The 26,888-nt window shown below is 42.1% G+C and overlaps 1 protein-coding gene across 1 annotated transcript in view; it reads right to left on the bottom strand.

The window, feature by feature from the left end:
- Nucleotides 1–26,888, bottom strand: part of ITIH5 (inter-alpha-trypsin inhibitor heavy chain 5) — a 264,995-nt gene that overhangs the window by 226,663 nt on the left and 11,444 nt on the right. Inside the window, exon 2 of the mRNA XM_069229267.1 lies at nucleotides 1,730–1,774. Within this exon, the coding sequence (XP_069085368.1) occupies nucleotides 1,730–1,774 (45 nt within the window). The remainder of the gene's footprint in view (nucleotides 1–1,729; nucleotides 1,775–26,888) is intronic.

Raw genomic sequence — 26,888 nt, 5'->3', positions numbered from 1 at the left:
CACCGCCAGCCTGTTGGCGGTGCTTCCGTCATTTTAGCCCTGGCGGTCTCGTACCGTCAGGGTCAAAATGACCCACATTGTGTTTCTAAGTGCTTTATTAAGATTTAGGCCTTCATCATGAGTTTGGCGGGCGGCAGAGGCCGCCGGCTAAACTAAAACCGATGAGAGACTGCCTGTGCGGGCAAAACACTGCCGGCCTTATTTGGAGTTCAGCGCAGGGCCTGCGGGTGGAAACAGCATTTCCCCCCACCGGCCCTGCGGTGAACAGGGCCTTAACATTGCAGCCAACTCGTAATCGAACCGGCGGTAACGTGGCGGTGCCCGTTATTCGGGCAGTGGAATGCACAACAGGGCTGTGCATGGGGGATCCCTGCACTGCCCATGCCAAGTGCATGGGCAGTGCAGGGGCACCCAGGGGGCAGCAACCTAGTAGTGTGGGTGGTCCGACTGCTGTGGTCCAACCGCCAATGTGAGTTTGGCGGTCTCAAGACCGCCAGACTCATAATGAGTGCCTTAATATTTGAAAAGTAGTATATTTACTTGTTTATGTTGGATAGTTGTTGTTTTGGTCTTGCTTTACTCAGATAAATATTGTCTATTTTTCTAAACTTTTGTGGAATACTTTTGCGGTGTTTTCACTGTGTTACTGTGTGTGTATGTGCACAAATACTTTACACATTGCCTCTGTGATAAGCCTCACTGCTCATGCTAAGCTAACAAAGGGGTGAGCGGGGTTATTTTAGCTGTGTGACTCCCTTACCCTGATTAGAGTGAGGGTCCCTATTTGGACAGGGTGCAAACCACTACCAACTAGACACCACATTTCTAAAAGTAGCCAAAAGCAGATATAATTACAAATGTTTTAAAATGAAATGAATTGCATGAATAGAAAAGAGATGCATTATAATCTGTGGAGTGTATTGCAATCAAGTCAACAAAATTATATGATAAGACATGGGAATCATGCTTACAAATCTAAAACTAAAGCCTGGAAAAATCCTGAAGCAAACTATGGAAAAGTCGAATAGTCCAATGATGCAGAAAATGAGAATGAATCTGCACACTGATTTTGTAATAGAGAGTTCTACAAAGTACTACTAGAGGTTGTAATTGCAGCATAAGAAGAGAGATGCACTGGCACCCTCGAACTAACAGCCTCTTTTGTATGATTTAGAGAAGCTTTGCAAAATGTGGAATCACCCTAGTGCTCTAGTTCTAAACCAGTAGTATCATATCCAAATTTCACACCACTGTGCATGTTGGCTCCTGAACAGAGAAGTAGAAAAATGGCAAATGATGCAAGAACGATTAACCAAAAATGAAGTGTAAAACGTGATTCCCTGACCGACAACATAAAAAAGCCTGGAAGGAGCAATTTGCAAAGAGTTGTTGAAGGGTGACCACGTTTTAAAATACATTTGACACTTAAATTAACTCATGCACTCTTCACATTATCGCATAGAAAAGGATCAGACATCCTTATGGAATGCTTTGCTGATGTTCTTCTGTTACTAATGGGAGTTGGGTGAGTCAAAAAAAGTAAAGTAGTAAAAGACAATGACATCTTTTGTGTGAGTGTGTGATTAACACTGGAATAGTTTCTTGAAAAAGCAGGTCTTTATTCACATATCGTATTTAAAGAATAAAATGCTCGTCCAGAAACCATACATTTTGTGAAAGACAGCCCTTTCAAATTAGATTTATCTTGTCTCAAACTAGATATACACACCCGTCTCTGGAGAAAAGGTGCTTGTCTTGACATACGGAGATTTACCTATTAAAAAAAAGAAAACAGCATTAGTAAATAAGATTTATCAAGCAGCAGCTCTTAGGGAAAGGTCACTATTTGCACAAGTGTCTATTGAACGAGCTTGTATACAGCCATTGATAAAACACACATTGATAAAACATAGCATGGGCTCCTAGCTGAGATTTTACTGATTTTACTAATGCAGACACACAAAGGTGACTCCAATTTACCTTTGGTCCAGTGCAAATTTTTGCTGCACCTTTATCCAGAGTGATATTTAGAAAAAGAATTGGTAAATAAATATATTTTTAATCCTACACAATTTTGCAGAGTGCTATGTGATCACAAGTCAATATCAAGCACAAGAAGATCCAATTACATGTTTTTAGGTTGAACGTGCAAGCACTTTGACGTGTTGTAATCTATCTGTGGGCTTTTAACCACGCCCACTGCACGCCCATCACTATTAATTGTTCATGGTCTTGCCTTTCGAAAATCCTTTGTTATCATTGGTAAATGCTTTACTTTTGTCCCTCCTTTGGGGCAGTTTTGTTACCGCCTTGGCCATCAACCCTGTTACATGGATAATTGCACAGTTGTGGATAAGTTTGCCTGCAAGCAAACTTCTTTTTCCTTTTGTGTCTCTCCTTGGTCCTCACGCTCATGGAGGTCATGGCACTTTGAACTGGCTTGCTATGTCAACTGTTTTATTTTCCATTTTCAATTTATGTGGCAAGAAAAGTCCAGTTAGGAATTTACAACGCAAATAGCTCTAACTGGAGCAAACGCGAGACCCATTGCATTGCAAATGCTTATTTTTAATGTTACTATTTCTCATAGAAGGCTTGCCTGGCTACCTCTTAGTCTTCCTGTTAGTCCTAATGAACTTATATTGTGGCAACTCATCCTTCACAAAATACAATGTCCCAATCTAGTATAAACACAAGTAGGTTATCAATAAGATGATGCGTCAGGATGTACTCTGGTGATAAAGCAGTCCTTGTGCCGTGTTTATGTAATCTATCAGTTAAAGCAGAAAGTATCCTCTGCACTCTTGAAATAGAACATTATAAAATGAACTATTAAAGATGTTTATGAATTGACAGATTGTTTGCTCAATAGAGCCATCATAAATATTTCAAATAAATATATGCGAAAATGACTGCATTAATGTTCCCACATTGGTCAAACAGAGACGGCAAGCATTATAGAAAGATTAGGCTAATGATTAAATTGAGTGCAGCCAACAGATCCCTTTTAACCATGAACAGTTTTAGTAAAGTCAGTGAGTTGGAATTACTGTTACACTGGTCCCAGGAATTAAGACTCTCTCTATTGGCAGGTTCCCTCAGAATGTATTCAGGTGCCATTTGAAAGTTATAGCTGGTTCGCTCTGTGAAATAGACAATGTATTTTGTCATAAAACAGCCATTCATCCCTGCTTTTCTACGCAGAAGTGGAATGTTTTACACAATATCATTATTGACGCTAGTTAACATTTTCTGACTTTCCTTAAGAGTAGTAAACATAACATTACTAGAATCCTTTAACTTTGAAAAGGGAGCCTCTATCAAGACACAATTTTTACATCCTCCATTTCCTCCATCTCTACCTACACCAATACTACCAAAGCATCAACTTCACTGCTTCAAAACATGAGTATCTTGGCAAAATGTTATGCTGTGTGCAGGGGAGAATGTTTTTGTATGTCTATATTCTAAGCCTATACTCTGTCAGAGGGAACAATGTTATATGTGTACCAAAATCTTCCTACTTATGAGGAGACTTTACATCCATTGACGTCGTAAATGACTAACTCCAACAGCTTTTGTCTGTATAACATATTCTCTCTGGAAGTGCCATGTCATTTGTTTAAAAATCAACAAGTCTTATGCTGCCTGAGACCCCCGAATCTGAGAAGGGACTCACATCAAACCTGTCTGCTACCACTATTATTACTTTTATAACAATCATATTAATTTAGTAAATATCAATAGTAGATTGAACACTCTCAATGAGGGTCCCTTAAACTTGGTCGCAGTGCCCAACATAGGCATGTAGAATGATAGATGGACACACCCTCACTCTTATCACGTGTACTTAAAAATCAACGAGTTAATAAATGCTCATTAATTTTAGAATTGAAATACATGACCTCAAAGAGTGAGGGTCTTCATAAGGACACATTCATCCTAGATTCCTTAATGGGATTATTTATAAAGACTGGATTGGCCAAAAATCAAAGTAAAAGTACTCGTATTAATGGGTAAACTATCAGCTCTCGAGCTGATTGTTTACCTATTTAGCTCAAGTGAGTAAGTCAGATTTCCATTTAGTCTGCTTTTTTAGGCGAACAAAGACAACTTCTCAAGATATTTATACGAAAACCTCATAACAGACGTTTCAGCTCCTTGGCTGATGCGATAAACGGAATTCTGTTATTTTTAGGTCTTAGCTACACTGTCCTAGCTGTTGACAGGCCTACAGTTTCCAATACATGTCATATACTTAGAGAGGACTGTGGTTCAGCCCCTGGCTCATGACAGGGCAGTTCTGTTGTATCTCTTATGACTGCATTTGATTTGATAGCTTTGCTCCCTATTCTTGTACTGTCCCACCCAAGAGCATTTAAGCCTCAATGTATTCTGAGTGGATGACTTGTATAATTTCAATACTGTTTTGAAGGGACTCATTCTTTTTTTATGTATTGGTACAACAAGGGGATACACCTTTCTCCTTGTCCTCTGGATCCCATCATTTCACTTTTTTCCCCATTTTATATATCTAGCTATCTACTTGTTTGTTTATTTATCTATACCTGGCAACAGCTACAGCTGCAGAGTGCTGGTGCACCCTTTGCTTTTTAGGTTGAGCATAGTAGTGCACAAGCACTGGTTTTCTGACGTGTTGGTATGTATCTGGGCTTTTAACCACGCCCACCACATGCCCATCACTATCACTCGTTCGTGGGCTTGCCTTTTAAAAATCCTTTGTTATCATTGGTGAAGGCTTTACCTTGTCCCTCCTTGGGGCAGTTTTGTTACCGCCTTGGTCATCGACCCTGTTACATGGATAATTGCACATTGGCTGATAACTTTGACTGCGAGCGAAGTCTTTTTTTCCTTTTGTGTCTCTCCTACGCGCTCATGCTCATGGCGGCTACGGCACTTTGAATCAGCTCACTTATGTCAACTGTTTTACATTTGTTTTCAGTTTGTGTGGCATGAAAAGTCTAGATAGGAATTTACAACGCTAATAGTTCTTACTCGAGGAAATGCGAGACCCGATGCATTGCAAATGCTTGCTTAACTTTTATTTACTTTGCACATGTGTTTCTCCTCTATGATAAATAAAAATGCCCAGTGAGCATCTGACACACACGTCCGTGTGGGTAGCAAAGCATATGCTTACATTGCACACATTTGTATTGACAGCCAGCTTGAAATTAGTTTTCATTAATAAATACCATTGTAAGATGACTGACCATGTGTGCACATCCTTCATAACACATGAGTTCAAATGTGAATTGCAAAAAGCATTTGCAAAGCCAATAGCTTAGGTTTTTAGCGCTGACCTATTGGCTGTGCTAATGCCAAAGGATTTGTGGGTAAGAAAGGTAGGACGCCAGGAGTTTTGGGAGACAATGGCTGAGCTGCGTCATAATTTAAATCTGTTCTATGGTGATAGAGTATGAAAGGTGCCTAACATGTCTTCTATACACTTAGGCCCATACACCCATCAGCACAAGAATCTTATGTGGAAGGCTTCCTTGAAAAATACTATTCATGATCAGGTATCAAAATGAGGTATTTTCACCCTCATTTAAAAGTTAAAAACAGACTTGTTTTTATGAATCACACAAGCATAGGCTTGTGCTGGAGTGTCCTCGGTTGTGCACTTTTTCAGATCAAGTTAATGGGTAGAAAACAGGTGTTTTGCAGCAGTTTTCCACATCCATTTTCCTTATTCTAGTCGATGGACCACCTCTCTGTCTTAAAAAGGTTTCATTGAAATAACTACCATTTAGTAACTTCATAATAGACTAGATTGAAAATGCACCGTTAGGAGAGTTTAGAGCTTTGCACTAGTTGTAAAACAAGTGACGATACAATTTAGGGATGAATTAAGGGATGAGTACAAACTGCTCTTACTCCTGTGTTTGCATGGGCACTTGCTACCACAGCCTACCTGGCAGTAATTGCCTGTGTAAACCAGTGCGCTAGCAGCAATAAAGTACAAAATAGACACAAATGTGTTTTGTACACTTTATATACCTTTTTCCATACTCACGGGTAATAGTCACCCCATATACCTCATAGCTAGAGAAAATGGTATTCATATTACAACATTTTTACATCTGTAAATATCATGTGGGTCCTAGTAACCCACTAAATGTATGAACTATGGCCCATATTTATAAAGGTTTTGCATCAAACCTTGTGCCACATAAGAGGCACAAGGGTGACGCAGAACCCAAATGTGATTAATCAAGCTTTGCAAAGCAACCTTGTGTGGCCCTGCATGGCTTGATAAATCTTGAGTAATGCAAGGCAGCTCAAACCATTATCTTGCATTACTCTGCAGCAGGGAGACATGCCACGGAGGAAGCATGGGTGTTCCCACACATCCACCTATTCTTTCTGACACCTGCCCAGATTTACTAATACTGATTGACCTGGGAATGAGTCAGAATTCTACGTCCCACCACCAGAGGAGCAACAAGGAAAAACATCTTTATTTCTCCTCATTGTTTCCTCTTCGGTGGAAATGGCCCTTTCTACAGGGTCATCCCTAAACCTTTTGCCTTCCTCCTCCTCCTGGTTTTTGCTGGATCTTTCCTTGTTGGCTTTAGGGCTCTGTGCATTTTATCACTGCTAACCAGTGCTAACGTGCTTGTGCTCACTCTTGTAAACATGGTTTTATTTAGCATACACATGATTGGAATATTTAAGTTGCATATAAGTCCCTTGTAGAGTGGTATACCATAAACCCAGGGCCTGTAAATTCAATGCTGCCAGTGGGCCTGCAGCATTTATTGTGCCACCCACTTAAGTAGCACTTTAAAATATGTTCCAGGCTTGCCATCGCAGCCTAAAGGCAGTGTCCTACTCCCTTGTTGACTTGGCATTAAAAACCCCTCGTCAAGCCTTAACTCCCCTTGTATTACATATGTCACCCTAAGGTAGGCCCTAGGTAGGCCATATGGTACGGTGCTGTGTAATTTAAAGGTAGGACGCATACATTTTAGTTTTATATGTCCAAGTAGTGAAAAACTACCCAATCCTTTTTTCACTACTGTGAAGTCTACCTCTCCCACAGAATAACACTGGGGATTCCTTATTATATTTAATAAGTTGTAATGCCTTAACCAGAGGTGGTAGATATGTCATGTTGGGTACCTATGAACTCGGAATGATAAACCCTCTTTAATGGTAAGGTCTGATTTATCATCACAAGTTTGAAAATTTTACTTTTAAAAAGTTGGCATTTTCCTGCCCTTTGTCCTCTGTGCCTGTAACGTGCTTTAGGTCACATGACTGGGTGTAACTGACAGTTGTGACTTTGTGAATTCACTCCAGAAAGTCACACAATAGGGGGATTAGGAGAGCCTGAATGGTCTGTTAACTGACATGATGTGGAGGATGAAGCTAAGCACAGCCCCACTTGGAACTGAATAGGCTGAGCCCTGCCACCACACAACAGGCATAATGACTCTGTATTGTGGGTGCAGCCAACTAGAACCAGGGCAGGGGGGTAGGAAATTCCCGGAATTCCAGAGAACCTTTCTGGAAACTTCACCCAGCTTCTAGGAGCAGGGCACCAGGGAATAAAAATAGGGCTCTCCCACCTGCTCCTCAGTTCACTACTGGACCTGCAGAAGGACCCTCAGAAGACTGCCTGCTGCTGTGACCTGCTGTGAACTCTTCCAGACTGCTGCTGTACCTGTAACAACTGCTTTGGTGCCTGGAGCCTGCTTGATACATTCAGAGGCCAGCGCTGCTATAGAGCTTTGCAATACACATCAACACCTACACTTTGGACTTCAGAAGTGACTCCAAGGGCTAGTTTAGCTGATCTGTTCTGAACCACAGAGACATAAAAATCTCCCACTATCCTAAACATGCACCCGGACCCAGCCTGAATGAGTCTGAACCCAAGAGGTCTCCATCCACTCCCGGACCCTTGGTTGTGGTGCTAAAGGTGTCTAGGTGACCATTTTCTAAAGTTTTCAATTTTGAAACTTAAACTTTAAACATTCAGAACTCTGGTTCTACTAATTGGATTTTGCTGGTTGTGGTGTCAAATAATGTATTATAATTTTCTATATGTTTCTTAATTGGTTTGGATTTTTTATTGTGTTGTGCTTTCACTGTGGTGCTGTTTGTGTATTGCATAAATACTTAACACACACGCCTCTAATTTTAGTCTGATTGCTTTTTGTGCCAAGCTACCCAGGGTTGAGCACTATTTGGATTAGTGACTTTTCGTGGTTCACCCTGCAAGGGATTATGGCTGTCAACCAATAACCCAATTTCTCACAGGTTTTGCAAAGTGTGCTGCATTGTGCGGAAGAAGGAAAACACCTCTGAGACGGTGTCTTCATACACAAAAACAACCCTGCCTACAATGCAGGCACCCTTGCACCATGGTTTAAATGTGTCTGTTCTGGAGCTAGGCAGCAGGTTATGCACCACCACAGGCAGAAGGCACGAATGTGCGGTATAATGTTAAATGCAGCTCATTCCTGTTCTCTCCCTATCATGTAGTGCAGTGCAGCAAAGTGGCGTACTGCATTGCATGAAATATTTATAAATATGGGCCTCTATTTGGTGTTAGTTGGTCACGTAACCACCAAGATAACCCTATTCCTTTCATAAAAAAAGAGTACCCTGTTCATAGACTTATCAATACTCCTGCCCATTCCGTCTTAATTTTGCTAAAAATGTTTCTTTGGAGAAATTCTATAAATTACATATTAGAATTATGTTTTAGAGAGTTCTGGATCAACATCAAGAAATTGATGTCTACAGTAGTTTTTATTTCCAATAGCCACTAGAGTAGCTTTTCAGTGAAAAAAAAACATTTTTACCAAGATCCGTTACAATGTCTCATTTACTGGAAGGTCCTAATTTTCTCACAGACACAGCACTCACAGTCCTTTATAGTACTGCAGATAGTCCTTGCTAAGATGATGCTAGCACATGGCATTGTGAGCCCAGATAAATGTGCAAGAGATACAACATCTGTTGAGACGATGAATACACACACACACATGTTTTTGCTGAAACTCAAAGTTTTAAAGAATTATGTGAATGTGGGCACTGCAGTCATGCTTCCTTTGACATGTTTTCAGCACAGGTCTCACTGAAATATGTTTTTACTTATTTGAGAGGCTCCATATGTGTATGCATTGTACTTACATACGAAGTGACAAAAGAGAACACAAACCTCTAAAAACTTTATCAAGAACTTGATCTAAACTGAGGGGATGTAAGAGTGCTGCATAACACTAGTCAGTGCAATTAGCACAATTCAAAGTAGGCATGCTATTTATTAAGAAATGTAATTAAAAATGCTCTACGTAGACACAACACAATTCTGAGAGAGTTAAACCGGTGAGAAAGGGACACATGTCAGGAATCAGTCATGATTCTTAATGTTCGTCTCACCAAAGAGGCCAAATATAGAATGAGCCTGGAGCCTGAACTAATGCTTGCCCTCCTCACTCAGTGATATGCATTGTCACGTATATTGTACTCAATCTCATGCATTTTCTATGCACAAGTAAACACAATCCTACAAACTGGAACACTGACAGAATATCGGAAAGAAAATGTTGTGTGGACGGAAGGTCGTGTCAAAAATAGTGAGAACCAAAATATCGAGAAGGTAAGTGCAAACAGGTAAACATAGATATAGTATTCTTAAGTCCACATCTACATAGATTGATGATATATATATTGACAAGGTACATATATGTGGAGTTATATTTAGTAAAGCTTTGCTTACCTATAGAAACGTACCTTCCCCATATTTGCGCGCTTCATATTCTTGACAGAATATTTTGTCCAAAGATATCTTTGTTTCCAATAGTGTGTCTAAACACCCTGCAAATGCACTTGTTCTCTCAATATGCCCATATGATGACCATTTCCTTCTTCTATAAGTACTAACACTCGGAAGTTCCAAAACTATATACATGCATTGAGGGGCTTTAGGTCAGCCCTCTTCAGCCACTAGTCTGTTAAACAGCTATTCTCCTTTTGCTTCACCTACCACACCATGCAGAACGGAGCAAGGGATCAGTCCACTTTAGCCATTGGCTTTAATGCACTGTGCCTAACGGTATTTTTCTTCATCAAAGGTGCACATTTTAGTAAAAATCAGTGCATTTCAGTACACTTGAAGGTAGGTACGCCAATAATCTACATTGTTAATGCTTTTTGTTAACATTCCTTATCTTTTTTATGTTTTAAAGCCTTCTTCTCTGCTTACATTATGTGCATTAAAATTTGTGTCTCTGTGAATGTTACAACCACACTTGTCTGCCAGGAAATACCTGTAATATGATACTACAATTGTATGCAATGATGTTTTTCCATTTTCATTTTTCTATTGCAGGAATGAGGCCAGGAATAAGGCTGAATGCACTTTTTCTTTTTATTTGTGTGGAACGTGATTGCAATGAAACATAAACAACATGTAATCACTGCACAAGCTTGCCAAGGACCGCCTATTATCATTGTCAATGCATGTCATTTTTGCAGTTACACAATTCACATTCTGGTAACCCAATACCTCCATTACAAGTCAAAGGGGTGATTTAGATTTTGACAAAAAGGGAACTCTGTTGCAATGGTGATGGAGTTCCCTCCCCACCAAGGCTAAAGTCTGCCCCCACCCCTAGTTAAATGCAGGCATACCATAATGTAACAATGCTGGAGACTGCTCTGTCTCTACTTTGGTCACATTCTCTAACAGCTTGATGAAGTAAGGGCTGGCAGGGAATTGGCTACATGCCCACCCAACAAATTTAGATGAGTGAGCATATAGCCATTTTTCAATGCCCATCATGGCTAGGAAAACCTGACAGTCAGGGGCACTGAAAAGTGCTCAATGTCCCCGTCGCCATGGGAAGAAACTTCCATGGCGAGGGGGGACATTTTTTCATATTTTCAAACATAAAATCTCACTTTGGGATTTTCTTTTTCAAAAGAAAAGACAATTGTAACTTTGCCGGATGGCTCTGTCATTTGTGAGGAAACCATCCTGCAAAGTTACAGTGCATTGGCAGGAACTACCTTGACAACGGTTCATGCCAATGATTGATATGTCTGCCAGACTGACAAACATTTCGAAATTTGCCGGTTGGCACCTCTGCCATGGCGATGGACTAATTTACTCTGTCGTCCTTGTGCCGACACCCCAAAATGAATTCAGACCCATAGTTTTGAACACTGCAAACCATTTTTAATTGTCTTAGTCTAAATAAGAAAAAAATCATTTTTATAGGCGGATTATGTTTTGATATTCTGCACAAGCTCCCAATATAGAGCACCTTTCCCAATTAGTAATATCCCCTCTTGTATTCAAGTAAACAAAAACAACACATGCTTATGCTATGGGATGTTTTGCAATGGCGCCACAACAAATAAATTATCATCATCAATGGCAGTTTCCTCCTGTTGGTGTTTGGAATTCGACCTCTTACGTTTTTGACATACTTGTTCATGTTCATTAAAGAGAGTAGGGACTCATTTCATTGTTTTTTTTTAACATGGACCTGCTGTCAATGATGCAGCCACACTCCCCTCCTTCATCCACAGGATTGGAATTCCACAGTTCACTCCACTTGTGTGGGGCTTCTAGTATGGTACACCCAGAACAGCTTTGGGCTGGATAGACTGACCAGATCCCTAGAGAAGGGTTATGAGGAAATGGCTGAACCTTTTGGACCACTTTGTGATGTGGGTGTCTGAAGCCTTGCTTGAAGCAGGCGAGATCACAGTCCCATCCTCACCTCTCAATCCATATTTTCCCATGTTTTCATAGGTTGGGGTGCAGATAGCGAGGTATTTAACTCCACTCCAGCCTCTAACAAGTACCAAAGGAAGAAACTCCAGTTCCAACCTCCTCTGGACAAACATGTCCCACAGGAATCATCCCAAAAATCAAAGCATGCCAATCCATGAACTCTCTACTGTGCCCCTTTTCTCGACCCTCAATATCCTGACCCACCATGTGATGGTGCTCACCATCTCAATATCTCAGGAGATAGGGAGAAACAGTGAGTAGCACTCTCTGTCTCCCAAAGCATGGAGAGGGCTTGTACAACATGGATAGGGCTCCACAGGACCTGATGCACTGTCCTCCGGCTGCTGATATCGCCTGAGGGTAGAGGTCAGATGACAAGCCTGGAGGAATGCCTTGGAGCTAGAATAGGATCACCTCCTTTTCTGGGAGGTAAATAGTGGGGCGTGTAGTGTCTGATAGTTGAATGTCTGTGTATGTGAGAGCATGTGTGAGTAAATGCATGACTGAGCTTCTGAACGCACATATAATGTGCCTTCATGTTTCAAATGTTTGCCAATCTGGGTCATGAGCGGCTCTATTACTTATAGACAGTGCACTATACAGTGACAGTGTACAGTGCACTATAGACAGAGTGGCAGGGCAGCAAGGAAGTACAACATTTAATCTTAAAGCAGTAGGTATTTGTGAGAAACGGGGCTATTAGTTAAAGGGGCCGAAAGCCCCACTCAGGGAACACCTGCAATCCTTGTATGGGTGAACCACAAAACCCTCTGGCAGAAAAGCCGGCAGGCTTAACTTCGAGGCAATGTGTAAAATATTTTTGCAGCACACAAACAGTAATAAACTGAAAACACAGCACAAAACAAACACACAGATGTAGAAAAATAAAGTACAATTTGGTGAATAATTTGGGAACAAAACACAAAATAATTCAATCAGTAGAGCTATGCAATTTCAAAGATTTAGGTAAGTATTTTGCCTAAAAGCAAACGCACCGCTCATGGTTATCTGGTCACGCTAGACCTGGAGAAAGTTCAGGCCAACTGTCATGGAGTGTGTGCCAGATACAGCAATCAGGTTAGTCTCACTGAAAAAGCTGTCTTCACAAAGCCTGGTTCGACGAGTCCAGTCCAAGTTGGAGGAGGCCATGAGAAGGAGCAAGAGTATTATGGATTGTCATCTCTGTATCATGAAGAGCAGGCCTGACATTGTGAATGGTTGTCGCTGTAGCGTGAACATCCAGTCGGGTGTCATGGATGGTCATTGCTGGATAATCCTATAGGTAGTTACCGTGGGCTGTTGATTCTGTAGAGGGAAGTGCAGTTCTCGCATTGACATTTGTCGCTGGAGGTCACTGTAGCAGGAAGAGTCAGGTTTATTGGAGCTTTGCACTGGCAATTGTCGCAGGCGGTATGATTGTGATGGGAACAGGCTGGTTAGCAATCACAAAGAGCTCAAACCTCCAGTATTTCTCCCTTTTTTCTCATAGATCTACTGATGCTAGACAGCGGGTCCAGAACCTGGAGAGGCACCTCTTGGCGATCAGGAACTCACTCTAACAGAGGCCAGCAGGGCTCAGGCAGGTCAAGTTGCAGGTCCAGGTATGTCCAGTGCAGCAAGTCAGCTGAGCAGTTGTAGGGAGGCCTCTGGAGCTTGTTGTGTCCTTACAGCCCAGAACAAGAGATCAACCACCTGACCCTTGGAGTCACTGTAGCTGCCGGGATCAAGCAGCAAGGCAGGGTTCAAGCAGCAGGGTAGTCCTCTAAGGGTACAAGGCAATTTTCAAGCAGAAGGGCAGTTCTCTGAGGTTCCAGGCAGGCATCAAGCAGCAGACCAGTACTCTAAAGTACAAGGCAGTCATTCTGGGGGTCGTCTGCAGGTGCAGGAGTGAACTGAAGAGTTGATCTGAGGATCCCATCTTTATAACTGGTGTCAGTCTTTGTAGTGGGAGAGAATGATAGACTTCCTCCCACTACTAGTTTTGGACTCTCCTCCCTCCCCTGCCCAGAGTCCAAGAGGTCTCGGGTGGCAAAGGACAGGTGTCAAGTGCTGGAGACTGCCCTTTTGAAATGTAGGTGGGGCCAGAAGCAGTTCCACCGCTCCTATCCGGGCAGGATGCCATATACTGCCAACACATACCCCCCTTGTTGGAAAATGGGTTATTGGTAAGGGCAGGTAGGTACCTACACTTAGCAATAGGCCACTAACCTCCACTAAGGTCCAGTTAGGTCTCAGTAAATTAAACCCAGCTCAACCCTTGGTAGCTTGGCAACGAGCGTCAAGGCTTAACTTAGGAGACAGAGTGTAAAGCATTCAAATATCACAAATCAGTATTTAAATGAAACACAGGAAACAGTTTAAAAATCCAAAACCAATTTATCAAAATAGATTATATTTTTATCTTTAAAATGACACCAAAATGAATAAAATCGGATAAGGGGAACCAGAGATATGATTTTTTTTTTTTTTTAGCGCCTAGAAACAAAAAGCGCCAATCGGGTCATCTGGTTGCACCTCGACCAGGGCAAAGTCAAAGTTTCAGGCCGACCGCAATGGAGCCCTGCTCGGCTACAGGCCGCGGGAGGCCTCGGTTAAAATGTTACCTTCACACTTAGTCTTTTTTTCGAAGATTTTCTTCAGCGGGACGAACCTGCCAGTCCAATCCGACCTCCTGGAGCCCTTCTCTGGATACGCGATGCTGGAATCCTCGGTGGAGATTTTTACCTTTGGACTTAGTCGTTTTTTCGAGGTGAAAATCCTTCGACCGGGGTAAACCTGGATCTTGATCCGACGTCTATGGAGCCCTTCTCGGATACGATGGCTGGGAGCTCCCGGTCAACTTTTTACCTTCGGACTTAGTCTCTTTTTCGGAGATTTTTCTTTACCGGGACGAACCAGCAAACCAGGCCGGGTCGCGGTTGAGGCAAGCCAGCTAGAGTTGCCGCGGCGGGTCGGTCCCTCTATGAAGCTTTTTACCAAAATTCTCCAAACTTCTCCAAACTTCTGGGGCGTCTCCCAGATGTCTTTTTAAGGTTCTTTTGGGGTCCACAGCTCACCCCAAGGGTCTAGAAGTTCTGAAATGGTCCTTGGGGGGTGCGGACTACAACTCCCAGAATGCACCTGGCGCAAACTCCTTTTTGGCCACTGGACAGTGGTCAGCTGGTCGCTTTCTTCAGGAGTTGGTGCAGGGGACTCTGGATAGCAATTTTTCACCTGTAGCAAACAGGGAGTCCCTCCTTGAACCAGTTGAAGCCAGGCAAAGTCCTTCTTGTGGTGAAGCCCAAGTGTGCAGCTGGTGCAGTCCTTCTGAGTGCAGGTTCCAGGTGCAGGCCAGGGGTCCAGCAGGGCAGTCCTTCTTCTTCTGTTGTTCTTCCTTGTTGGATGTGGTAGGGAACTGAGGTGTGGGTGCAGGTCTGCCAGTTTTAACCTTGCTCCTGGGTGAAAAGCAGGGGGGTCCTGGTTCTCCAATCAGGTGCAGGGTCCTTCCCCCTGTGATGACCACTTCCTGGGAAGTGTGGCAAAAATCAATCCCAGGAGGCAACATTCTCTAAAAATCCATCATGGCTGAATCTGATTTTTGGAGGTTACATCTGGCTGAGCCCACCCACTGGTGTGGCTAAAAATCATAAACACACCCCTCTACTGCCCTCTCCTAATCTAATCAAGGGGGCACCTAGTTGTCTGGGGTTGCAGGATGTGGGGGTGTTGCTGGTTGCTCCAAATGTCCTTCTCTGCCTTTGAAGACCAGTTTGGCAGCCCTCCCCCTTCCTGCCTCACCATCTGCTGAGGGGAGATTCCCTCCCACAGGCACATTCCTTTGTGTGAAGCCAGGCCACTTTACACCTTATCAAGGCAGCTTGGCCAAGCTTGCTAGATGCTGGCCAATCAGAGCACAGCAGCAAAAACAATGCAGGGCTGAAATTGGCAACTTTTTCAGGTAAAGTTTAAAACTCTTTACCTGAACAAGTTATATTAAATCCCACAACTGGAAGTTGTGGGATTTATTACAACAATTACTTTGATACCAAACTCTTGGTATGCATCATTTAAGGAGACTTTAAAAATTAAAATAAAGTCTCCCATTCTAGCCTATGAAGGCCATTTACTACAATGAGGGAAAAACGAATTTGGCTGTTTTTACCTCACCAGGGCTTATAAAACAATTTTTATAAGGTCCCTGCTTATAGTTACATGGCACCCAGCCCTAGGGGCACATAGGGCACACCTTAGGGATGACGTATATGCAAAAATAAGATAGTTTAAGACTTTGGAACTACTTTTAATTCCAAAGTCGAATTTGCATATAACTTTAATTTAAAAGCAGCTAGCAAGACAGGCCTGCCTTTAAAATGACACTGGGCACCTCAGCAGTGCACCTATGGGTGCACTACCTATGCTGTGGTCCATAAACCTACATGCCCTACCATATACTAGGGACTTATAGGTAGGTTAACTTAGCCAATTTTAATTAGCCTAATTTGCATATCCATTTTACACAGAGCACAGGCCCTGGGACTGGTTAGCAGTACCCAGGGCACCATCAGAGTCAGGAAAACACCAGCAAAAAGTGGGAAATTGGGGAAAAAAGTTAGGGGGCCTCTGCAATCAGCCCTGTTTTCTCACACCCCTCCTTTGTCTTATTGTCTTACTGTGTTGACGGAATACACAAAGTCCAACTGTCACTCTAATCACAGTCATGTGACCAGGACACAGACTGCAACCACCAAATGGTTAGGACAACAAAATGGCAACTTTTTAAACGTGGCATTTTCAGAATTGTGACTTAAAATCCGACTTGACCAATTGACCAATACATAGATTTTTGCATTACAATTCAAGTGTAAACATGACATTCTTGTCTGCTCCGAGTCAAAAGTTATCACTAATTAATTGTAATTGGTTACCCAATGTTATCCTATGGGAGTGGTAGGCCTTGAAGTAGTGAAAAGTTTTCACTATGAGGACATGTAAAACTAACAAGTATATGTCCAACTTTGTAAATGCCTTGCACCATGCCCTATGAACTGTTTAGAACCTAACTTAGGTGTGACATACATATTAAAAAGGAAAGTTTAGGCCTGGCATAAGGTTTATTTTGTCAGGTCGAATTGGCAGTTTAAAACTGCACACAGGGTGCATTGGTAGGTCTGAGGCATATTAAAAGGTTACATAAGTGGGTGGAACAACAAGGGCTGCAAGCCTACTAGTAGCATTTCATTTACAGACCCTGGGTACATGTGATACCATTTTCTAGGGATCTATATGTAAGTCAAATGTACCAATCAGGTGTAGGCCAATTTTACCATGTTTTAAGGAGTGAGCACAATCACCTAAGTCCTAAAGCCAATAAAAATGTATTTCATTCTCAGAACGTGAGTAGGCAAAGAGTATGGGGGAAGACTACACCAAAGTCTGTTAGGTCCAACAGTGTTGAGTACCTGTTATTCAACTAACATTCCCATTCCATATCTACATGGAGTTTGCTAATTTAGCATTACCAAATTTGCCACCTCTTCTTACCTTATCACTAAAGCATTAGTGCATTGAGCTCATTTACCTGCCTAGTTTTTATATACAAAAGTGTGTCCCCAGAATATTGAGGTAGAATCTTGATGGTACCAAATATCATGGACACAGTACCAAAGGATAAACTATCAAAAGACAAGTAAGTATAGATTTCCTATATCTGACCGATATATATACATATATCACAGATGTGGAGTTAAAAGGAGTAAATCTATATTTCCTCTAAATGCATTTACCTTTCGATATTTTGTCACACAGTATTCAGTACAGTATTAGTGGATCCCGATATTCCTTGCCTCAATATTCTATAGTGCAATTAATAAAGGGAACATTATTGTTCACTGGCTTGGCTCCCATGTCAGTTTTGTAATTTGGTAAGGTAGTGGAGCACATGGTCAAGTTTGGTCTCAGAAAATTAATTTACTGTAAAGTTTTTTTGTTTTGTATTAGAGGTGGGCAAGCCAGAGCCGAGGCAAGCTCTAAGATCGAAAGCACGAACCATCAAAAAATTTGCCATGTAAAATGATAAATCAAACATCCTGTAAACACTTGATGAAGAATCATGCTGATAAAAAATAGTTTATTTCTTGAACACTTGTGTTTCACTTTAGTACATTAGATTGTATCACTACATTGATATTTTTGAACGACGTAAATGTTGCCACGCGTTGCCAAGTGGGGCAAGCTTTCACATACAAGAGCTATTTTGCACAGAAAATACTCCTACCACTCAGCCTGAATCCCTTTGCATTATTCCCCTATTAATAAGTGCAAAAGGGTGTGTCTGAGACGGTTTATAGTGTAAGCAATTGGGAGTATTAATTGGGTAGTTCAGAACCCATTACAAATAACAATCCTTGTCAGGGTGAACCACAAAAGTCGCTAAATAAACCTGTGTTTAACCCTCTGTGAGCTTGGAAGGAAGCAGTCCTGCTTAATTTAGAAGCAATGTGTAAAGTATTTATGCAGTACTAAAGGAGTAATAAAGTTGAAATGCAATGCAAATAAAATCCCAAAACAATTGAGAAAATACAGTAAAATATAATAAACAAATTGACATAAAAATTATAAACATCCAGTAAGAGGAACCGGAGTTATGAAGTTTAAAGTTTTAAGTAAAAATAGAGCCAAAAAGCACAAAGTGCCCAGAAGATTCAATGATCTTTATAGATAAGGATCTAGACACAATTTGATGCTGACCCTAGGTAGTACCGTTTTGATACACTAATCAGGTTTGCCTGGTCAAAGCTATTACCTTCTTGACTTTAGTCCTAATCTACAACAGGAGTACATTTCTAAAGCACCCCAGAATATCAGTGGAGGCACTTAGAGAATCACAGAGGGGCATGTAGAGACCACTGTAGACTCCAGTCCAGGTCCAGTTGCCACTTGCCAGATGGAAAGTTGCAGAAAAAGGCCTCTAGTAGCTTGTTGTGCCTGTGTAGAGTTAACGAGGTCCTAGCCCTGTATATGTTATATATAGACATCCAGCGGACTGTTAGAAATAATATCTCTAGTTGGCAGTGGTTTGAACCCTGTCCAAGTAGGGACCCTCACTCTAGTCAGGGTAAGGGAGTCACATAGCGAAGATAACCCCTGCTCACCCCCTTGGGTGCCTGGCTCAAGCACTTAGACTTACCTCAGAGCCAATGTGTAAAGTATTTGTACACACACACACCCACACACACACACAGTGAAAACACCACAAAAGTACTCAACACCAAATTAGAACATTACCCAATATTTATCTCAGTAATACAAGACCAAAATGACAAAACTCCAACATACACAAGTAAAGATACAAGTTTTCAAAGATTAAATCTTAGTAAAGCTCTTAGAAACACAATTGCTCCAACTGGGGCTCTCACGGCATCTTGATCAGTTGTTCTCAAAAGTCCGGTGCCATTTGCGTGGGAGTATGGGCTGGTCATGGAGTCGCACAGACCGTAGGGACAGTATCTTGGAAAACTATGAGGAAACAAATATGTTGCACAGAGTCAGGGAGGTGAAGTGTCACTGCAACCTGTGCAGCATCAGTTTCTTACTGCTACCAGGGAGGCGAGGCATCAGATCCTTACTTCTAGGGAGGGGAAGTGAAACATCAGTTCCTTACAGCTGGAGGGGAGGTGATGCGGTGTAAGTGGTGAAGCATCAGCTTCTAAATAACCCGGCAGGGTCGATGAATCCAGCAGATCAAGATGCTTGGCGTTGACTTTGCGGTGTCGCAATCACACTACAGGGCCACATGTGCTGTGGCATCAGTTTCTTACTGCTACAAAGGATGTGAGGCATCAGTTCCTTACTTCTAGGCACGGAAGTGAGGCGTCAGTTCCTTACTGTTGCAGGGCCCAGGAACTGGATTTGGCACCACTTGGCAACTGAGAACTCTCAGCAAGAGAGCCCAGGAGGTCTTTGATGGTCCTCAGACTTCTTAACAGGAGGGAAGCTCAGTTTAAGCCCTTGGAGAGCCTTGGAAAGCAGGATGTAGAAAGCAAAGTCCAGTCTTGTCACTCCCAGGACAGAAGCAGCAAGCCAGCACCACAGGCAACGGGCAGAGTGGCAGTCCCTCCTACAGCACCCAGCTTTTCTTCCTGGCAGAATGGCATCAGTCCAGAAGTGTTCTAACTATGTGGGTCAGAGGTCCAGTACTTCTACTCATTACTGTCTTTGAAGTAGGCAAACCTCAAACAGAAGTCTTTGTAGTGCACAAGACCCTGCCCTGACCCCAGACACACTCCAGGGGGTTGGAGACTGCTTTGTGTGAGGAGAGGCACATCCCTATTCAGGTGCAAGTGTCAGCTCCTCCTACCACTCTAGCTCCAGAAGACCCATCGGCTTGGTAAGGGGCCTTCAGGATATGCAGGGCACACCTCAGCTCCTTTTGTGTGACCTTCTAAAGTGAATGCACAAACAGCCCAACTCTTGTTCTGACCCAGACGTATTCCACAGACAGACAGAGGCACAGAATAGTTAAGCAAGAAAATGTCAATTTTCTAATAGTGGCATTTTCAAACCTACAATTCAAAAACCAGCTTGACCAAAAGATGCATTTTTAAATTGTGAGTTACAAACCCCAAACTCCATATCTCTATCTGCTCCCAATTGGAAATTACACTTAAAAGATATTTCAAGGCAATCCCCATGTTACCCTATGGGAGAGATAGGCCTTGCAATAGTGAAAAACAAATTAAGCAGTATTTCCTACCTTTTAAATACGCTGCATCCTGCCGATGGGGTTGCCTTGGGCCTACCTTAGGGGTGACTTACATTCAGTACAAATTGAAGGTTTGGGCCTAGCAAGTGGGTGCATTTGTCAGGTCGAAATGGCAATTTAAACTAGACAGACAGACACTGCAGTGGCAGGTCTGAAACATGTTTACAGGGCTACTTATGTGGGTGGCACAATCAGTGCTGCAGGCCCACTAGTAGTATTTGACTTACAGGCCCCGAGCACAAATAGTGCACTTTACTAGGGAATTACTAGTAAATCAAATAGGCCACTTATAGATAAACCAATCACCACAACAATTTAGACAGGGAGTACTTCCACTTTAGCACTGGTCATCAGTGGTAAAGTGCCCAGAGTCCTAAGTCAACAAAAACAGGTCAGACAAAATAGGAGGAAGAAGGCAAAAGGTTTAGGGATAATCCTGCATAAAGTCCAACACAGACCTATCACTGTAATCTGAAAATAAGTTCACTTTAATTAGAACTTGACTGGACAGCTCAACAAAAGAGGGAGGGGGCCTGTTAGCTGTATTTGCCTATGACAGGAGAGTCTTACTTTAAAGAAGTTAATCGCATCATAGGCACAGGCCTCAGGCATCCTGCCAAAGGATGTGAAACACCACCCTAACCACACCATTTTCCACTATCTGGGAACAGTTCACATATACCTCAGGGGAGCTATTAGTGTTTCGGTGATACTGGACACTGGCCGTTCAGGTTTAGACAGGAAAATGACAACTTTCTAAAAGTGTGATTTCCAACATAGTATATCAAAAACGACTTTACTATTAAGTAGAATTGTCAGTTAATATTAAAATGTGTCTTTGAAATATTTCTCTGGCTGCTCACAAACTGAATTTAGCCTTTATTAAATGTAATAGGGTAAGCCACTGTTAAGTCTATAGGAGACCAGCCTTGTCCCAGTGAAAAACAGTTTTAGAGATTTTTCACTGCCATGAAAGGTAAAACATTAAATACATATGACTTACTTTGTAAATGTCATTCATCCTGCCTTATTGGCTTTTAAGGCTTAACTTAGGGATAACATCTAAGTATTAAAAATTAGGATTAAGCCTTGCAAAAGGTTTACTTTGCCAGGTTGAGATGGTGGTTTTAAACTGCACACCGACTGCAGTGACAAGCCTGAGACATGTTTTACAATGCTACTTTAGTGGGCAGCACAATGAGTCATGTAGCTCACTGGTAGCATGTGATTTACAGGCTCCGGTTAACTGTGGTACCATATGCCAGACACCTATAACTAAATTAAAGGTGGCAATCATGTGTACACCAATTTTGCAATGATTGAAAGGAAGAGGACAGGCCCTTTACCACTGGTTAGCAGGAATAAAGAGCACTGATTCCTATGGCCAAAAATAAAACATGTTCAGTAACAGAAGGCACACATTTGTGGTGATGTTACAAAAAGGGCAAATTTCCAACACACAGGTTTTGGCACAAATACCCAAATTTACGAAACTGGTGTGATCTGGATTTGTTCTGAATCCTAAGGCCAGGTAACAGGAGGCAGAAGCGAGGGCTAAAATGGTATTTCAAATGATATACCTACCTACTGGTAACATGTAATTTACTTCAAGTCATACATTCTACATACCTGACCTCTGTACTGTTATGTAGGAATGTGTACATCAACGTATACCTCCAGTACAAATCCTATGCGGAACACTTTTGGCTCTGCTTTGCACAACAATGTGAGTCTTGACATCTTACAGGACAGACTGATTTAAAACAAAGGCTGCTGATTATATCAATGGCAGGAGCATCTTACTGCGTTATTCTCTGTCGATCCCACAAAGCAGCGCTGTTGTTTTTCATGCAGCACCCTTTGCACGAAGGACAGTAAAACTGGGCCATCGTTTTTAAGCATGAACGCAGTAGACACGTTTTTGTTGCTATCACTTCCTTCTACTGGCACGACTGAAGCAATACAGAAGGGGAGAGTCGGTATCTCAATGACTGCAATGAATTGATCAACAAATAAAAGGGGACTCGGGTCTTCGGTGAGACACACATGAATTGCATCTTAGGTGAGCTTTAGACACACAATAGAGAAGCAGTTGTTTAGACTGTGCAGGCACAAGTGTCATGTCTTTTAAAAATCCAATTGGAAGAGAAATGCTAGTGCCCGCGATGCTTGACTCGGCTCTTTTCTGGCTTGCCAGTTCACTTTGGACAAATGCCCAGCCAGTAAACTAGAAATGAGGTGCTTGGCTGTAGCCAAAGCTATGTGGGAAATGATGTATCATCCGTAGCCTGCACTTGGCCTTCCCACTGCATCCAATAAGCAACTCTTACCATGGAATAATACTTTCACAGTTGAACATATGCTCTGTATTTAACATAACTTAGTTTTTGTTTGAATTCAAGTGGGAGAAACTTTCGCTTGAATACCAACATTGCTGGAAAAAGTGGCAACATTGGATAAACTGCTAACCACTGTTTCTCTACTCCAAAACATGTCGGTAAGCTGTAATCTTGTAGTTTATCCATTGAGCTCTAGAACAGACATTGGTGCATCCATGTTCCACTGTGGCCCACGTTTTGCCCAGATTGCTGTATGCAGTCAGGTTCTATCGAGTGTTCTCTGTTCAATTAACGAAAGGGCACATATAAATAAACCCACCTTGTCCCGTGCACTCTCGACTGTATTAGTATTCGTTTATTTCTATGCCTGTTAAAGGCTTTTGTCCAACCACATCCATCCAGCTGTAGAAGAGCTGTGAATGGGCCAAGGCTCAGGTTTTCTGACTAAAGCATATGATATATAGTCAAGACTGTTGAGGACACCAGAATTGACCTCCCAAAATATTATGGCAAAAAAAAATATTGATTACCAGAATATAATTAAGTATATGTTGGTAAATATAAATATACTATTTATAGCCACTCATATACATACTAGATATATATATATTTTTATATATATATATATATATATATCTATATCTATATATATACATATATATAGATATAAATATAGATCTATATATATATAGAGAGAGAGAGAGAAAGAGATTTATATATCTATATATCTATAGATAGATAGATAGATAGATAGATAGATAGATAGATAGATCGATAGATAGATAGATAGATAGATAGATAGATAGATAGATAGATAGATAGATAGATAGATAGCCAAGGTACATATACTTGGAGTTAATTATAGTAAACCTACACATACCTTTATACACTAACCCTCACAGCATTCTAGTAGTTAATATTATGGCAGTGATCTTTTTTGACAGGTCGATATATAAATGTCCATAGTCTGGTAGTAAGCCATATTAAATACGGCATGACATGAGAGGTGACTTGGTCTTTGTTGGAAATACCACATGCATAATTCGTCTTGGGTTTTACAATGGAGAGCTTCTTTCACCATCGAAGTGTGTGCTGCAGACAGACAATGACGAATTAATGGAGCCGTGTAGCATGAAGCATAATGAGTGACAATTTTAAAATCTCGGGTTACCTGCCACTAACCTAAATAACTTGTGCAGGGTAGAGCACCAAAGGTTTGGGTGGCCCCAATGTTGATAGTGGGTGATGGATTCCTAAGAATAAATGTGGCCACTGGCACTTATTTTTTGTAAATGTATACATCCACCCATGCACACACACAGTGCAGCTCTGAAGCTATGAAAATCGTAATGACTTGCTTATCAGCACTAATGTTTAAAATAGGCCATGGATAATCCTTCATCCTTGTAGGATGAATTAAATAATAGAGCACTGCAGCACAAGCACCAATGCACATAGTACAGAATCACCAACCAATACATTGAGCACTCCAAGCTTCACGAAACTGGCATTGGCTGGTGTAACTGTCTGAATGGGGACAGTATTGCTTTGTTAAATATGGGAGTGTGCCTAGAATGAAGAGCCTTCTTTCTTTGTTCACTAAAAACATATTTGGACTATTTGGAGAATGAGTAACACAACGATCCATCTTATGGGGATGAGAGACAGCGCTTACCCCCCACCCCGTTTGCAGGTGATCTGGGAAGGCCTTGTCCATACATCGGTCTTTGTGCTAGTGCTGATGGCCCTGGGAAAGGTGGCCTCTCGCACACCAAAGTGGCAGCTGTCGATATCAGACTCATTCAGAGTGGAACCTCTTCCCAAACTTCACGGCAGCAGAGTGGCCTGGTGGAAGAGGTAACAGCCCCCAAGAACTCTCTTCCACGGCATCCAGCAAGCACACTAGGCCCACAGCAGGGAGGTGTGAAAGAGCTTGGCCCTTTCCCTCAAAAATGTAGTTAGGACACCAATTTGCCTGTGGTGGGGAAGCAAGAATAAGGAGTGACCACCAGAGGTGTAACGCAAAATGTTGGGGCTCCCCTTTGGAATATGATAAGGGACCCTCGAATCACAAGGATCTCACAAATATTCATAGGCTTTGTGCAAAAACGGGACCGTCCTGAAGGCTAGCCCCTTACTCGCCCTATCCCCTCCCCCCCCCACCCACACACACACAGGGGCTGCAGCGGCTTGCCTTACACCCCTAGTGATCACGTAGAAATGAAAGCTTGTGCAGGAGGAACCAGGTGGATTGTAGAAACGGAATGACCCTTGTGCACCCTAAAGTAAGAATCTATTCCCCTTCTAGCTGAGCCATATGCACTACAATCCGTCTCGCGTATCATGACCCCACCAGAGATGACACACAGTACTGTATTAGGGTGGTGGTGGTTAGCAATCAATTAGGCCATGTCTCTACTGTGGGTCTGGCACACTGTAAAACTGTTTTTGTATTTACCACACTGTGTGCAAGTCAACCCAGCTGATGAATGCATCCCATGGACTCAGTTGTCTCACGTCAGATGTATATAGCCAATCAGGATCTGCCATTTCTTGATTTTAAGTTTCTAGTATACCTGAGTGTACAATGTTCTCGTTCTGTAACGCAGAGGATAACATAGGGTTTTATAATTACTAGTATCTCGCATCTGGCAACGTTAGAACTCCGCACACCTGAACTCACACAGTTTTCATATGCCCTTGGTGCAACCTTTTCAACTATATGTGTCCCATTCAATAGCCATTATTTAAAAACCGCTATGGCACTTTCGTGCATTTGCCACGGTCTGCAGAGGGGCCAAGGCTTTCCTTCCCATGGCGGTGAACTGGTTAATTTCTCTCTCATCACCAAAGGGAGACTTTTGTTTTGTGGCAGGGAGCGAGGAAAGCAGCCCTGCTGCAGAGGACTACGTTTCACAGGGCCCTCTAGTCACCGTCTTTCACCAGTCACAACCCAACCCCTAAATCCATCTTAGTGCGATTCAATTCACAGATCATCTCTGTAAAAATACATTGCTAGTGATGAGAATAAAAGGTTTCAAGGGCAGGTGCCCAGATTTCAGAGACTCCCCTTTGGCCTCCTCTCAGGGCCTTCTAAAATATGGCTCTTTCTAATCCCTTACAACCACTGAGTTTAGTAGCACGGATAGCTGGCCAGGCTACAAATATCTGAGTAGTCTGAGATGTTAGAGTGAGTCAGGCCCAGGTGAGGTAGAGCGTCGTCTGTTGAGGGTGTGGCAGCCTTCCTTCGGCTCTGACAACAACGTTAGTATTAAAACAAAGAACTTGTCCATACAGAGGTCCAATGATGTTGTCATTTGGCATCAATTCTGTTTTTCGCCCTGCCACACCTGTGTACATTACTGAATAGCATCGCCTGCAGCTGTGGGGCATGTCCTAGCGAAAGATCATACCAAACATCCAACACAGGGGGTGCACGTTCAGATTCAAGGACTTGTCTAAGTGAAATGCGTATGTACTAAAGCATTGATAGAGCAGTCACTGCTGATAAAGACAGCCTGGTACAATCTTCTAATTAATCGTGCTAGAGAACAAAGAACCAGCTTGATGGTGACATTTAATTCTAGCTAATTGTCGTTCACCATGTTTGATGATAACGTGGTGGCTGCTTTGCTGGGCATCCTACAATACTGCTATTATTCAGGAAACCATGCTACTGGCATTGGATGGTGACTTTGGGCAGTGTGTTATTCTTGACCGGAAATTTAAAACACTCACCTCTGTTTCTCTAGAATGTTAAACCCTTGTGAATTATATTCAGTGTAAATTTCAAGTGCTTCTGAATAGAAATGTTCTCCTAATCAGAAAATGCGGTGCTTCTGATTTTTAGCTGCATCCCATAAACATTAGCAATCTCTATGAAATATGCAAAAAGTACCTCTGGCAAATCTGATCATAAAACACATCAGTAGAAGTGTGCCCTCTGCTACTTCCATATCGTATTCAATAACAAAATGTACTTTAACAACCCAATGCATGTGCTAATCGTTCCGAGACACAACCT

This window comes from Pleurodeles waltl, chromosome 4_1 (genome assembly GCF_031143425.1).
Source record: "Pleurodeles waltl isolate 20211129_DDA chromosome 4_1, aPleWal1.hap1.20221129, whole genome shotgun sequence".
Classification (NCBI taxonomy): domain Eukaryota; kingdom Metazoa; phylum Chordata; class Amphibia; order Caudata; family Salamandridae; genus Pleurodeles; species Pleurodeles waltl.
The sequence above is the reverse complement of the archived record's forward strand: the minus strand, read 5'-3'. Positions and strand labels throughout refer to the sequence as shown.